Here is a 12,816-nt window from a genome sequence, read left to right as displayed (position 1 = left end):
GTTTTCCGAATTCGGCCCGAAGTTTCCTCTTGAGGCAACTTCAGAAATTGAAGCACTCCGAGTGCCATCCCACCAGCGATTTTCATTCTAGACGGCGGGAAGGCAGGGCAGGCAGTTCGGGGAGATTAGTCGCCCCGAAGAAGAGATTTGTCGCCGGGCGACTAATCTTCCCAGAATCTGAGTGTGTGTCTCTGCCCTAAAGATATTGCAAGGGCACTTCTGGGTGTTCTGCTGTTGCCTTATAACTATGAAACACATTATTAGGCATCAAAAAATGTGGTGGATCAGATGCCATAGAATTGTGCTTCAAAACGACCACAATTTCCCTCTGCCACTGTAATAATAAAACAGTATGTGATGGTAACTAAGCTGTATTAAATGTTGAGGTAGCCTTCAAGGGACAGCAGACACCTAAAAACACCTTTGCTAAAAATGAACACAATAAATAACACGTGCTGAAATTCCATTCTGCCTATTGTTTTAATTTAATAATCCATATTTTTTACTATTATAAAGTACTGAATTTTCCCCCTGCTTCCTCTATAAAAAAGGACAATTTGTTCATAGTTCCCTATTTTCCTCTGAGCAAACAAACAAACAAATACACAGGCTACTGAGGGCCCACAGTAGGGGCTTAAACCTGCCTGTGTATTTCAGCAGGCTTATTTTGGCCCTGTGTGGTTCTAGCCTTAAGCAGATCATTATCAGGGGCTTCCCAGTGGACTAGAAATTAGTTTTATCAGCTCCTCTAAAGTTCATCGGGATCAGGAAATGATAGGAAGAACTTAAGTGAAACTGGCTTCATGTTCTTGTTTTGTGACAGAAGAGCTATTCCTAAAACAGCTAAAGCAGGTACATTTCCCTGCAACAGATGTGAAACCGGCAAATACATCCTGTGCAAAGATCAAGTTGCTATTCCGAATACACAAAAAGTCTACACCATTCTGGACTACCATTAGTGTGCTTCATCCAATGTGGTATACATGATTACATGTACTAGGTGTTCTACAGGAGGCAGATACATTGGTGAAACAGGACAAAAATTGAGCACAAGGATGAAGCATCACAGACATAAAATCAACTCCAAATCATGGGACACACCAGTGGGGCAACACTTCTGCAGTCAAAATCACAGTCTTCATGACAGGCAGGTCTTAATTCTAAAAGGGAACTTTAAAACTGAACGGGAAAGGAAGATTTATGAATTCAAATGTATTAAAGGAGAAGGAAAGCTACGGAGGCATTTTATTGCCAATAGATAAGCTGCAATAGTGCAAGCTAGAATGTTATATTTATTCTGTAGAATGTTTTACCATACCTGAGTAAAAAGCTCTAGAAACTCTCTGTTTGTTTAGAATAGGAGCTGCAGTATTAATGTGGTGTGACATCACTTCCTGCCTGAGTTTCTCCCTGCTCTGGGCTCAGATTACAGTAGAGAAGGGAGGGGTGGGGGGAGAGGAGCAAACTGAGCATGCTCTTGCCCAGGGCAATGAGGTTTAAGCTGAAGGCAGGAAGTCTGATACAGAAGCCCATGTGTACACAATAGAAGGAAAGAAATGCAGTATTTCTTTTGACAGGCGACTCAGAGCAACATTACTTTGGGGGTTTACTGGTATATTTAGATGGACCTTTCTGATAAGGCTTACTTAGTTTTAACCTTTCCTTCTCCTTTAAGACAGGGCCTTAATTTAGGGTCAGGTTTCATGTCACACTATGTGACCTGACTGAATCCAGACTCCTGGACTATTTACAACCCACCCTAATTCATTGTATTATCTCTACATTTGATCTCTATCTATCTGTAACTTCCTAATGTATTGCCCATGAATACCTTTCACTGATCTAACAGAATATATGCTGTGCCTTTCTAGTTTCATTTGTATTTTGCCTGACGAAGGGGCCTTGGTGCTCCGAAAGCTTGCAATGTATTGTTATTGTTAGCCAATATAGGTATCACTTCTACAATACTTTTTGCATTTGTTTGTTTTTTTATTTGTTATTTCTGCTACTGGCTAACACGGTACCACGGTTTTTGTTTTGTGACATAAATTACAGAATGCATGAACAATTGTTTTAATTAAAATAATTAAAACTGGCAAAAAAAAATGTTCAGCACGTTCAGGTATGGTAAAAGAAGCCAATTAAAATAATGTTACAACATACCTTCCAGTAAATTGTTATATTTCGACCATCAGGATGCTTTGCATTCATTAACCAGATATCCAGATGTCTTGCTGGGGCTTTGGAATAAGAACACAAGTGATACAGCTTGAGAGAAGAACATCAGAAGATAAGGGTATGGTTTATGTTGCTTGATAAAAGGGGATCTAAACCCCTAAAAATGAACGAAGCACTTAGATTTATGTTATTTTTCTAATTTTAATGGTTTCTAAGATCAGGTCACTGAAACAATGACTTTCAAGAGTTGAAAGTCTGGAGTTAGCAGTCTAAAACTGTGAATATCTCAGAAACCACTACAAATAGAAACATAATGTTAATTGTATAAATGCTCAGAGAAGCCCTATGAGTTAGATTACATGAACTAATTTTTTGCATCTAGATCACCTATAAGAGTCGCTGACATACCAGCCTAGGCTTATAGGAGCCCAGGTCTACTGCCTCCTAGTGTCCCTTTTCCAGGGCCTGCACAAGATATTTTAAGAGACTTTTCCCCATATGTAATATAAAGATGGCCATACACAATCGGATCAGCCCAATATCGCCCACCTCAATGTAGGGATATCAGGGAGAGATCCATTTGTTTGGCGAAATCGCCAAACGAGCTTATCTCTCCCTGATATGCCCACATTAAGGTGGGAGATATCTGGCTGATCCGATCGTGGGCTCTAGGGCCCAATGATCGGATCATAATGAACGAAATATGGACGGTAGTATCGCAGGACCGCATCAACAAACAGATGCGGAATTTTTACCCTGCCCAACCGACATTGGCCGAACTTTCGGCCAGATATCTGTCTTGGAAGTCAGTCGGAGGGCCCCACACACGGGCCAATAAGCTGCCGACTTTTATCGGCCTGTGTATGGCCACCTTAAGAAACTACGTTTGCCCATGAGCAGTAAACCATGGCAACCAATAAAATGCTTGCATTTAAACAGGTGACTAGAAAATTCTACCTGCTGATTGGTTGCCATGGGTTAATGCCCCTGGGCAAACAGTGTCATTTATTACATAACCCCAATATGCATTAAACAGAGGATGATACACAAAGCCACCATTCCTGTTAGTCAGCACTAGTCAGGAGGAGGCTACTCAATAGCTGGTTTTCCATTGGCTGTACATAAGGTGTGAATGAGTGTTACCTGCTTCGAGAGTGGTGTGTCCCTTCACAGCCGTCCAGTCGCTCCACTTCCAGAACGGATCCATTGTAGCACAGCGAATGCGAATATCATACTTATGGTAAGGTTGCAGATTGTCTATAATGTAGCTGTAATTTCCATCTTCTGACCCAATAACTGTAGCATTGTGCTGTTAAAGCAAACATCTAGGTCACAAATCTGCCTGAAATGCATTTACAAGATTATAAATCAGGCTGCAAGACCATGCGCCAGTTTTTGCATCCGTTGCCAGTATTGGAAGTAAAGCTGACCAAACACTTCATCAGGGATCCCCAAACTTTTGAACCCGTGAGCAACTTTCAGAAGTAAAAGGAGTTTGGGAGCAACACAAGCATGAAAAATTTTTTTGGGCTGCCAAATAAGTGCTGTGATTGGCAATTTAGTAGCCCCTATGAGGATTGTCAACCTACTTTGGCTTTGGATTGTCTGTTTGGCAGTACACCTGGTTTTTATGCAACCAAAACTTGCCTCCAAGACTGGAATTCAAAAATAAGCTCCTGCTTTGAGGCCACTGGGAGCAACATCCAAGGGGTTGGAGAGCAACAGGTTGCTCACGAGCTACTGGTTGGGGATCACTGCACTAGATGGTGAGCTCATATGGTGAGGTTGCCAGATGAGCATGTGCTCATTGGCTGCTTAGGAACACAAGACAAAGAACAAATGTACATCTGTTACAAAATGCTCTAGCCAGTTATACTACATGTTGTTAATAGTAGCTCAGAAAAGTGGGGCGACTGATATCTAAAAAAAGAGAATTTAAAGGGGACCTGTCACCCAAAAAAATTATTCCAAATCCTATTTTATCATGTTGGGCAAGCAAAATGAACTTTAATTACACTATCTAAATTATTTGAATCTTGTTTTCATCAGTCTGGGAATTCATAATTATAGCAAGCAGGCAGGAGCCATTTTGTGGACACTGTTATTAAGACAAGCCTTGTATCATCTCAGAATCTTGTTTGTGCACCAGAATGGGGGACCTGATGTCCATCTCCATGAACTGGCTACACAATTAAATGATTAAAGGAACTGGGGGAATGTGGGAAGAGCAGTGACATCTAGGAAGTGCTGAATGGAAAGTGAAAGTAATTGCTTGCCCCACCTCTATGCCTAAGGCAGTGATCCCCAACCAGTAGCTCGTGAGCAACCAGTAGCTCTCCAACACCTTGGATGTTGCACTCAGGATCATCAAAGCAGGTGATTTTTTTTAGTTCTAAGCTTGAAAGCAAGTTTTAATTGCATAAAAACTAAGTATAGTGCCAAGTAGAGCTTGTAGGCTACTCGCCCACATAGAGGATACCGAATAGCGAATCATAGCCATATTTGGCACCCCAAGGGACTTTTCCATGCTTGTGTTGCTCCCCAACTCTTTTTACATTTGAATGTGGCTCACGGGTTAAAAAGGTTGGGGATCCCTGGCCTAAGGCATAGAGGAGGGGCAGCCAATATTTGATTGACAGCTGAGATTTTTAAACAAGTTTTAAACAGCTATGAATGCTTTAATAAATAAAAAATAAATAAAAAAAATTTTGGCTTTCATGTTTAATTTGAAAAGGACTTTTATTATACAGCTTTTAATGTCTGGGTGACAGGTCCACTTTAAACTGACCACAGGCACAGATTTGTAACACTCTCCAACTGGTCACCCAAACTAAACGTATGTATGGGATCAAAGGTTGGTTTAGATCTGCTAGCAAGGAACCCGATTGATTGAGCCATTGTATGCACACATAACACACACACACCTTACCATTTCCACCTGATTATTGCCTTTCACTTCAATTTCACACATGAGTTGTAGAGAGACAAATTTTCCATCCAAACGCCAAACGAGAGAAATTTCTTTATGGCTGATATCTTCTAATCGGACATTGCTTGGGGCCTTGGGATGAACTGCAAGTGTAAAATAATATTATTATTAGATCATATAAGTATTATATTGTGTACAAAGCGGGCTGCTACTCTAACAACATTCAAACTGAAAAATGTTTTCATTAAGTCTCAACGGTTACATAAATACTCAAGCTTTAGCCTTTAGCTGTCATCAAATTAAGTTCAATGAATACGGCTTGTACCAAAGATACTTTCCATATTGAGTGGAATTAAGAAATACAGGTATAGTATCCCTTATCCGGAAACCCGATATGCAGAAAGCTCCGAATTACGGAATGGCTGTCTCCCATAGACTCCATTTTATCCAAATAATCCACATTTTTAAAAATGATTTCCTTTTTCTCTGTAATAATAAAACAGTAGCTTGTACTTGATCCCAACTAAGATATAATTAATCATTATTGGAAGCAAAACCAGAGTATTGGGGTTATTTCATGTTTAAATGAATTTATAGTAGACTTAAGGCATGAAGACCAAAATTACAGAAAGATCCGTTATCCGGAAAAACCCAGGTCCCGAGCATTCTGGATAAAAGATCCCATACCTGTACAGATTTTTTTTCCCATTTATTTCTTGCACTTAACGGGACAAAATCTAAAATGAATCATAAAGTCATTCTACAACCAGTTCATACCAGCCTCTCTGATGTAATCAGGAAATAGAAGGTAGTGCAAGAAACAACAAAATCCATATTTATCTCTTAATTTAAACATTTAAAAAGTATTTCTAGCACAATCCCAATTCATTGAACATATGTTGAAAAAGGGGATACCCACTGTCCCTTTAATTTACAGTACAGGTATGGGATGCGTTATCCGGAAACCTGTTATCCAGAAACTCTGAGTTATGGAATGGTTGTCTCCCATAGACTCTATTTTATCCAAATAATCCAATTTTTTTTAAATTATTTCCTTTCTCGTCATAATCAAACAGTACATTGTACTTGATCCAAACTAACGATTATTATTAATCCTTATTGGAAGCAAAACCAGCCTATTGGGTTTATTTAGTGTTTACATGATTTTCTAGTAGATTACGGGTCAGGACACATCCTCAGAGTAGGGGAAATTAGTCATCCACAAATCTCCTCTTCTTCGGGGAGACAAATCTCCCCGAACTGCCTCCCCTGCTGGCTAAAATGTAAATCACAGGCAGGATGGCACTTGGAGCGATTCGTTTTCCGAAGTCGCCTCACGAGGAACCTTCGGGCGACTTCAGAAAAAAAAATTAATCGATCCGAGTGCCATCCCGTCTGTGATTTACATTCTACATTTACATTAGTTGCCTCGAAGAAGAGGAGATTTGTGGACGAATAATCTCTCCGAATCTGAGCGTGTGCCCTGACCCTTAATGTATGAAGATCCAAATTATGGAAAGATCCGTTATCCAGAAAACACCAGGTCCCAAGCATCCTGGATAACAGGATCCATACCTGTATACAGGATAAAGATAAACGTAAAGCAACTTTTTTTCAGGAAAAATATAAATTACATTACTACGAACAATTTGTTGTGCTAGGAAGAGATAAAAACACACGGCCCAGGCAGAGCAAACACAACCTCAGAATGATTTAAATCTATAAATATATGATAAACAAAAGAACAAACAGAAACACGTGTGTCGAGGAAAATAAAATCCTGCACAGAGCGGTCGGGTGCTCACCTCGATGTGTGACATTGAAGGAAAGGGACGCTTGAGACTTTCCTAAAGGGTTCTCGGCTTCTAGAGAAAACGAATAGAATATCTGGCTGACTTCATGCGTCCAGCTGTAATGTTCGTCTGTGTTATGGACATAGGTTATCCCGGATTGGCTGATGGAAGAAACAGAAAGTTCCTATTGGTGGAAGAGCACGAGCATCTGTTCAATGTTAGACTTATCTGCAGATGCTGCTGTTTAATGCCCTCATATAGAGGACTGTGGAATATGAAGGCAGTCTATACAAGATCATGTTAGAATGTAGTTTTGACTTGTCTGTTACAAGTAAGAAATGAACGCAAAGACCTGATTGGCTGCTGCTGTGCAAGTTACCCCCCTGTGTTAGTTAATGAGCCCTGTAAGTAATAAGCCATTAATCTGCAGAGGCCAAAAGCAAACTTAAAGGGGACGTTCATCAAATGAACTTGTATCATGGTGTAGAGAGTGATATTCTACTACAATTTGCAGTTGGTTTTCATTTTATAATATTTGTGGTTTTTGAGTTACAGTAGAACCCCCGTTTTTCAGGGGACCAGGAAAAAATGATGTAAAATCTGGGAAAATGTAAATCAGGGAAATGTATTAACGTGGACCTGTCACCCAGACACAAAAATCTGTATAATAAAAGAAATAACAATTTCTGTTTTTTATTAAAGCGTTCGTAGCTCTCTCCACTGTCAATCAAATATTGTCTGACCCTCCTCTATGCCCTGGGCATAGAGGCGGGGCAGACAATTACTTTCACTTTCCATTCAGCACTTCCTACATGTCACTGCTCTCCCCACATTCCCCCAGTTCTCTTCACCATTTAATTGTGTATCCAGGGCATGGGGATGGACATCAGGTCCCCTATTCTGGTGCACAAACAAGATTCTGAGATGATGCAAGACTTGTCTTAATAACAGTGTCCACAATATGGCTCCTGCCTGCTTGTTATAATTATGAATTCCATGACTGAAGGAAACAAGATTCAACTAATTTTTATAATGTAATTAAAGTTTATTTTGCTTGACTGATGTGATAAAATAGGATTATGAATAATTTGTTTGGGTGACAGGTCCCCTTTAAAGTAACTTTTTCTTCAAGTACTGAAAGGATATAAGCACAGGAGTCTGTTTTACATTGAGATACAATATTTAGGGGCAGATTTATCAAAGATTGAGGTGAATTTATCAAATTTAAAATTTTTTAATTCAGAGCTATTTTTTTGTGTACTTCGACTAGGGAGTAGTCCAAATTCGATTTGAATTTGAAAAAAATCTTTAAAAATTAGACTTCTATCATTCGCCATCTAAAACTTGCTGAATTGCTGTTTTAGCCTATGGGGGACCTCCTAGAACCTATTTGAAGTCAATTGGTGGACTTTGAAAAATTGAAGTTCTTTTTTGGGAATCAATTTCTTTGAATCAATTTCGATCGAATGCGCTATGACTTCGATTTGTACGATTAGAATTCTATTGAAAACGGATCTATTCGGCCCAAAAAAAAACTTTGACTTAATTTCGGTTGGTCGTTTTGAATTCGAATTTCAATGTTTTTCAAATTCGAAATTCCACCCTTGATAAATATGCCCCTTAGTGTGTTAATAACAAGGGTTAAACATTGCAGTGTTAATGTTACACTATGGGGGGCATGTGCAAGTTCTCTCGGTCAGTCACATACACAACCTAAAGCAATAAGTGATTGGTGCAGGACTGTATAAGGGGCAGACTCATTGCAATTGAACATTTACAGGCAGAATCAACGGGCAAATATCTGGTTAGTATTTTAAACCTCTTTATTTCACAAATAATAACATTAATAGAGGGAAAAAAGCAGTTTCTGGGACACAATTTTGATGTAAAAATCCAGAAAAACATTACTTAAAATCAGAGGTTTCACTGTATTTAGATTTTTATTCAGCAGCTCTCCAGTTTGAAATTTCAGCAATCTAGTTGCTAGAGTCCAAATTCCCCTAGCAACCATGCACTGATTTGAATAAAAGACTGGAATTTGAATAGGTGAGGCCTGAATAGAAAGATGAGTAATAAAAAGTAGTAATAATAATACAGAGGTTAACAGACCCTGCAGCTGCAGGGGTGCCAGGACGTATAGGGGCCCCATGAGGCCCTAAATAATGAGCAATTTCAACATATTGGTAAAAAAGGACAACCTCTGGTTATGTTGGGGACCCTAAACTTAATTTGCTGTGGGGCCCACTAAAATCTAGTTATACCACTGAATACATTTATAGCCTTACAAAGCGTTTGTTTTTTATATGGGGTCAGTGACCCGCATTTGAAAGCTGGAAAGAGCCAGAAGAAGAAGGCAAATAATTAAAAAAAAAAAAAAACTCTAAAAAAGGAAAAATGAAGGCCAATTGAAGTTGTTTACAATTAGCCATTCTATAACGTGCTAAAACTTGACTTTATGGTGAACCACCACTTTAAGGGGCCAGGGGCTGCTAATACTATGACTTAAAAACTCCCATCTTCAAGGCTGGCTATACCCCCAGTCATATTGTGACACACCATTTGCTCTCTAGGCAATTCCCCTTAAAACTTAGGGGGCTTTTTATCAAAGTCTGAATTTATCTCAATATTTTCAGCTACAAAATCAAATCCGCTCGGGTTTTTTAAGCTTATTTATTATTACATTCCTGAAAATTAGCTTTCTGAGGAAAAAAAAAAAAAATCAGATTTTCACGATTTTTTAATCTGATTTTCACGATTTTTTTTGGATTTTTCACCCGAAAACTTCAGGGTATAGCACGAAACCCAGCGCACATCAAAAAATCATTGGGACTTCTTCAATTGACTTATATGCAACCTCGACAGGTCTGAGATGACTATTTTCTGATTTGGACTTTTCCATCCTCGAGGGTTTAATAAATTCCGAAAAATTTGTGATTTTTTTAAGTCTGATTTTCTTAAAAAAAAAAAAAAAAAATTCTGATGATTTTTGCATTCAGCGTTTAGTAAATAACCCACTTAGGATTTGTTACAGTCCTTCATAAAGGAAAATAGTGATGCCCTTTTAGGGTAATGGCACACCTGGCGATTCGGGGAGATTTAGTCAGCGCTTCGTATTCTGAAGTCATCTGAAGTTTCCTCGTGAGGCAACTTGGGAAAACAAAGCGCCGCATGTGCCATGCCGCAGTAGATTTTTTTATTATAACCGGCGCAAGACAGGGGGAAGCCGTTCGAGGAGATTAGTCGCCCCAAAGAAGAGGCGATCAGTCGCCAGGCGAATAAATCTCCCCGAATCGCCAGGTGTGCCATTTGCCTAAAGCTGTTAATACATTGATTAGGCTATTCCAGACACTTAAAAATAATTAAAAACAGTATATTGTGTATCTGTTCTTTTCAGATACACAATATACTGTGCCGTTAACCTTAAATGCAGATCAGCTTCAACATTCAGCCTGGATCATAGATTCATGTGAACCAACTGTATTGCCCCAGGGCCACACCACTAGGGGGCAGGCTTGTCGAGGGAAATTATTTTATTCTGCATCCAATACTTCACAAAATTGGAGGCACAGAGGAAAAAACTTAATTTTGCTTCCTTCTCTTTACCTTTCATGGAGTGTATATATTGTTTCTCGATCACCATACAATCCTGTTTCTCTTCCAGGATTCCACCAACACTCGATCTGCCGGAGATCATTTGTTTCACAAGTGAAGTTCTGGGGTATATCAGGCGGGTCTGTACGCAAACAAGAAACAAACCGTAATCCCATTTGTATTTGTCTAGTAGTGCAATTAAAGTAAAATAAAATCCTTGCTGCAAGCTTTTCACTTTCATCCACAAATACAATGGTGTGAAAAACTATTTGCCCCCTTCCTGATTTCTTATTCTTTTGCATGTTTGTCACACAAAATGTTTCTGATCATCAAACACATTTAACTATTAGTCAAAGATAACACAAGTAAACACAAAATGCAGTTTTTAAATGAGGGTTTTTATTATTTAGGGAGAAAAGAAATCCAAACCTGTGTGAAAAAGTAATTGCCCCCTGAACCTAATAACTGGTTGGGCCACCCTTAGCAGCAATAACTGCAATCAAGCGTTTGCGATAACTTGCAACGAGTCTTTTACAGCGCTCTGGAGGAATTTTGGCACACTCATCTTTGCAGAATTGTTGTAATTCAGCTTTATTTGAGGGTTTTCTAGCATGAACCGCCTTTTTAAGGTCATGCCACAACATCTCAATAGGATTCAGGTCAGGACTTTGACTAGGCCACTCCAAAGTCTTCATTTTGTTTTTCTTCAGCCATTCAGAGGTGGATTTGCTGGTGTGTTTTGGGTCATTGTCCTGCTGCAGCACCCAAGATCGCTTCAGCTTGAGTTGACGAACAGATGGCCGGACATTCTCCTTCAGGATTTTTTGGTAGACAGTAGAATTCATGGTTCCATCTATCACAGCAAGTCTTCCAGGTCCTGAAGCAGCAAAACAACCCCAGACCATCACACTACCACCACCATATTTTACTGTTGGTATGATGTTCTTTTTCTGAAATGCTGTGTTACTTTTACGCCAGATGTAACGGGACGCGCACCTTCCAAAAAGTTCAACTTTTGTCTCGTCGGTCCACAAGGTATTTTCCCAAAAGTCTTGGCAATCAATGAGATGTTTTTTAGCAAAATTGAGACGAGCCTTAATGTTCTTTTTGCTTAAAAGTGGTTTGCGCCTTGGAAATCTGCCATGCAGGCCGTTTTTGCCCAGTCTCTTTCTTATGGTGGAGTCGTGAACACTGACCTTAATTGAGGCAAGTGAGGCCTGCAGTTCTTTAGATGTTGTCCTGGGGTCTTTTGTGGCCTCTCGGATGAGTTGTCTCTGCGCTCTTGGGGTCATTTTGGTCGGCCGGCCACTCCTGGGAAGGGTCACCACTGTTCCATGTTTTTGCCATTTGTGGATAATGGCTCTCACTGTGGTTCGCTGGAGTCCCAAAGCTTTAGAAATGGCTTTATAACCTTTGAAATTGAACTCAGATGTGATAAACCACAGTTAAGTTATTTTTTAACAAGGGGGGCAATCACTTTTTCACACAGGCCCATGTAGATTTGGAGTTTTTTTTCTCCCTTAATAACGTAAACCTTCATTTAAAAACTGCATTTTGTGTTCAATTATGTTATCTTTGACTAATAGTTAACGGTTTTTGATGAGCAGAAACATTTAAGTGTGACAAACATGCAAAAGAATAAGAAATCAGGAAGGGGGCAAATAGTTTTTCACACCACTGTATATATTTATTGTCTCTCTCTTTCCTCTCATAATTCCCCTCTCCTTCCAGTCAATACCTGGCCACACACCCAATAATATACTGATGCATGAATACGATCATTCCAAGATTATACTGATTTATCAATATCTAATACTTTCCAAAGTTTTTCCTGCAGAATGCAAAATCATAGATTGGTCAGTGTTTTTTTTGCAAATGACAGGAGTTGTTTTCTAGTTTTCAAGGTATTAACTGCTAATATAATGAATTTGAAACAAAAGTGCCATCTGCTGTTCCAATTCCACCAACTGGCCACAGTCAGCTGAAAATTAAGTTAGTGAGCAGAAGAAAGTTACTTAATGATGCTCTGCTTAAAGGAGAACTAAACCCTTAAAATGAATAGGGCTAAAATGCCATGTTTTATATACTGAAATTATTGCACCAGCCTAAACTTGTCACAGGGGGTCACCATCTTGGAAAGTGTCTGTGACACTCACATGCTCAGTGGGCTCTGATTGGCTGTTGAGAAGCTAAGCTTAGGGCTCGTCACTAATTATCCAGCAGAAAATGAGCTTCCCCTGTAATATAAGCTGATGCTACAGGTTTGCTGATTATTAAATTCTGATGCTAATTGCACTGGTTTCTGTGCTGCCATGTAGTAATTAT

At 39.3% G+C, this 12,816-nt stretch overlaps 1 protein-coding gene across 1 annotated transcript in view; it reads right to left on the bottom strand.

Moving 5' to 3' along the window:
• Positions 1 to 12,816, bottom strand: part of lifr.S (LIF receptor subunit alpha S homeolog) — an 86,370-nt gene that overhangs the window by 13,783 nt on the left and 59,771 nt on the right. Inside the window, exons 8-12 of the mRNA XM_018244514.2 lie at positions 10,504 to 10,633; positions 6,913 to 7,061; positions 5,108 to 5,250; positions 3,322 to 3,487; positions 2,164 to 2,240 (exon numbers count right to left, since the gene is read on the bottom strand). Coding sequence (XP_018100003.1) covers positions 2,164 to 2,240; positions 3,322 to 3,487; positions 5,108 to 5,250; positions 6,913 to 7,061; positions 10,504 to 10,633 — 665 coding nt within the window. The remainder of the gene's footprint in view (positions 1 to 2,163; positions 2,241 to 3,321; positions 3,488 to 5,107; positions 5,251 to 6,912; positions 7,062 to 10,503; positions 10,634 to 12,816) is intronic.

Source organism: Xenopus laevis, chromosome 1S (assembly GCF_017654675.1).
Source record: "Xenopus laevis strain J_2021 chromosome 1S, Xenopus_laevis_v10.1, whole genome shotgun sequence".
Classification (NCBI taxonomy): domain Eukaryota; kingdom Metazoa; phylum Chordata; class Amphibia; order Anura; family Pipidae; genus Xenopus; species Xenopus laevis.
The sequence above is the reverse complement of the archived record's forward strand: the minus strand, read 5'-3'. Positions and strand labels throughout refer to the sequence as shown.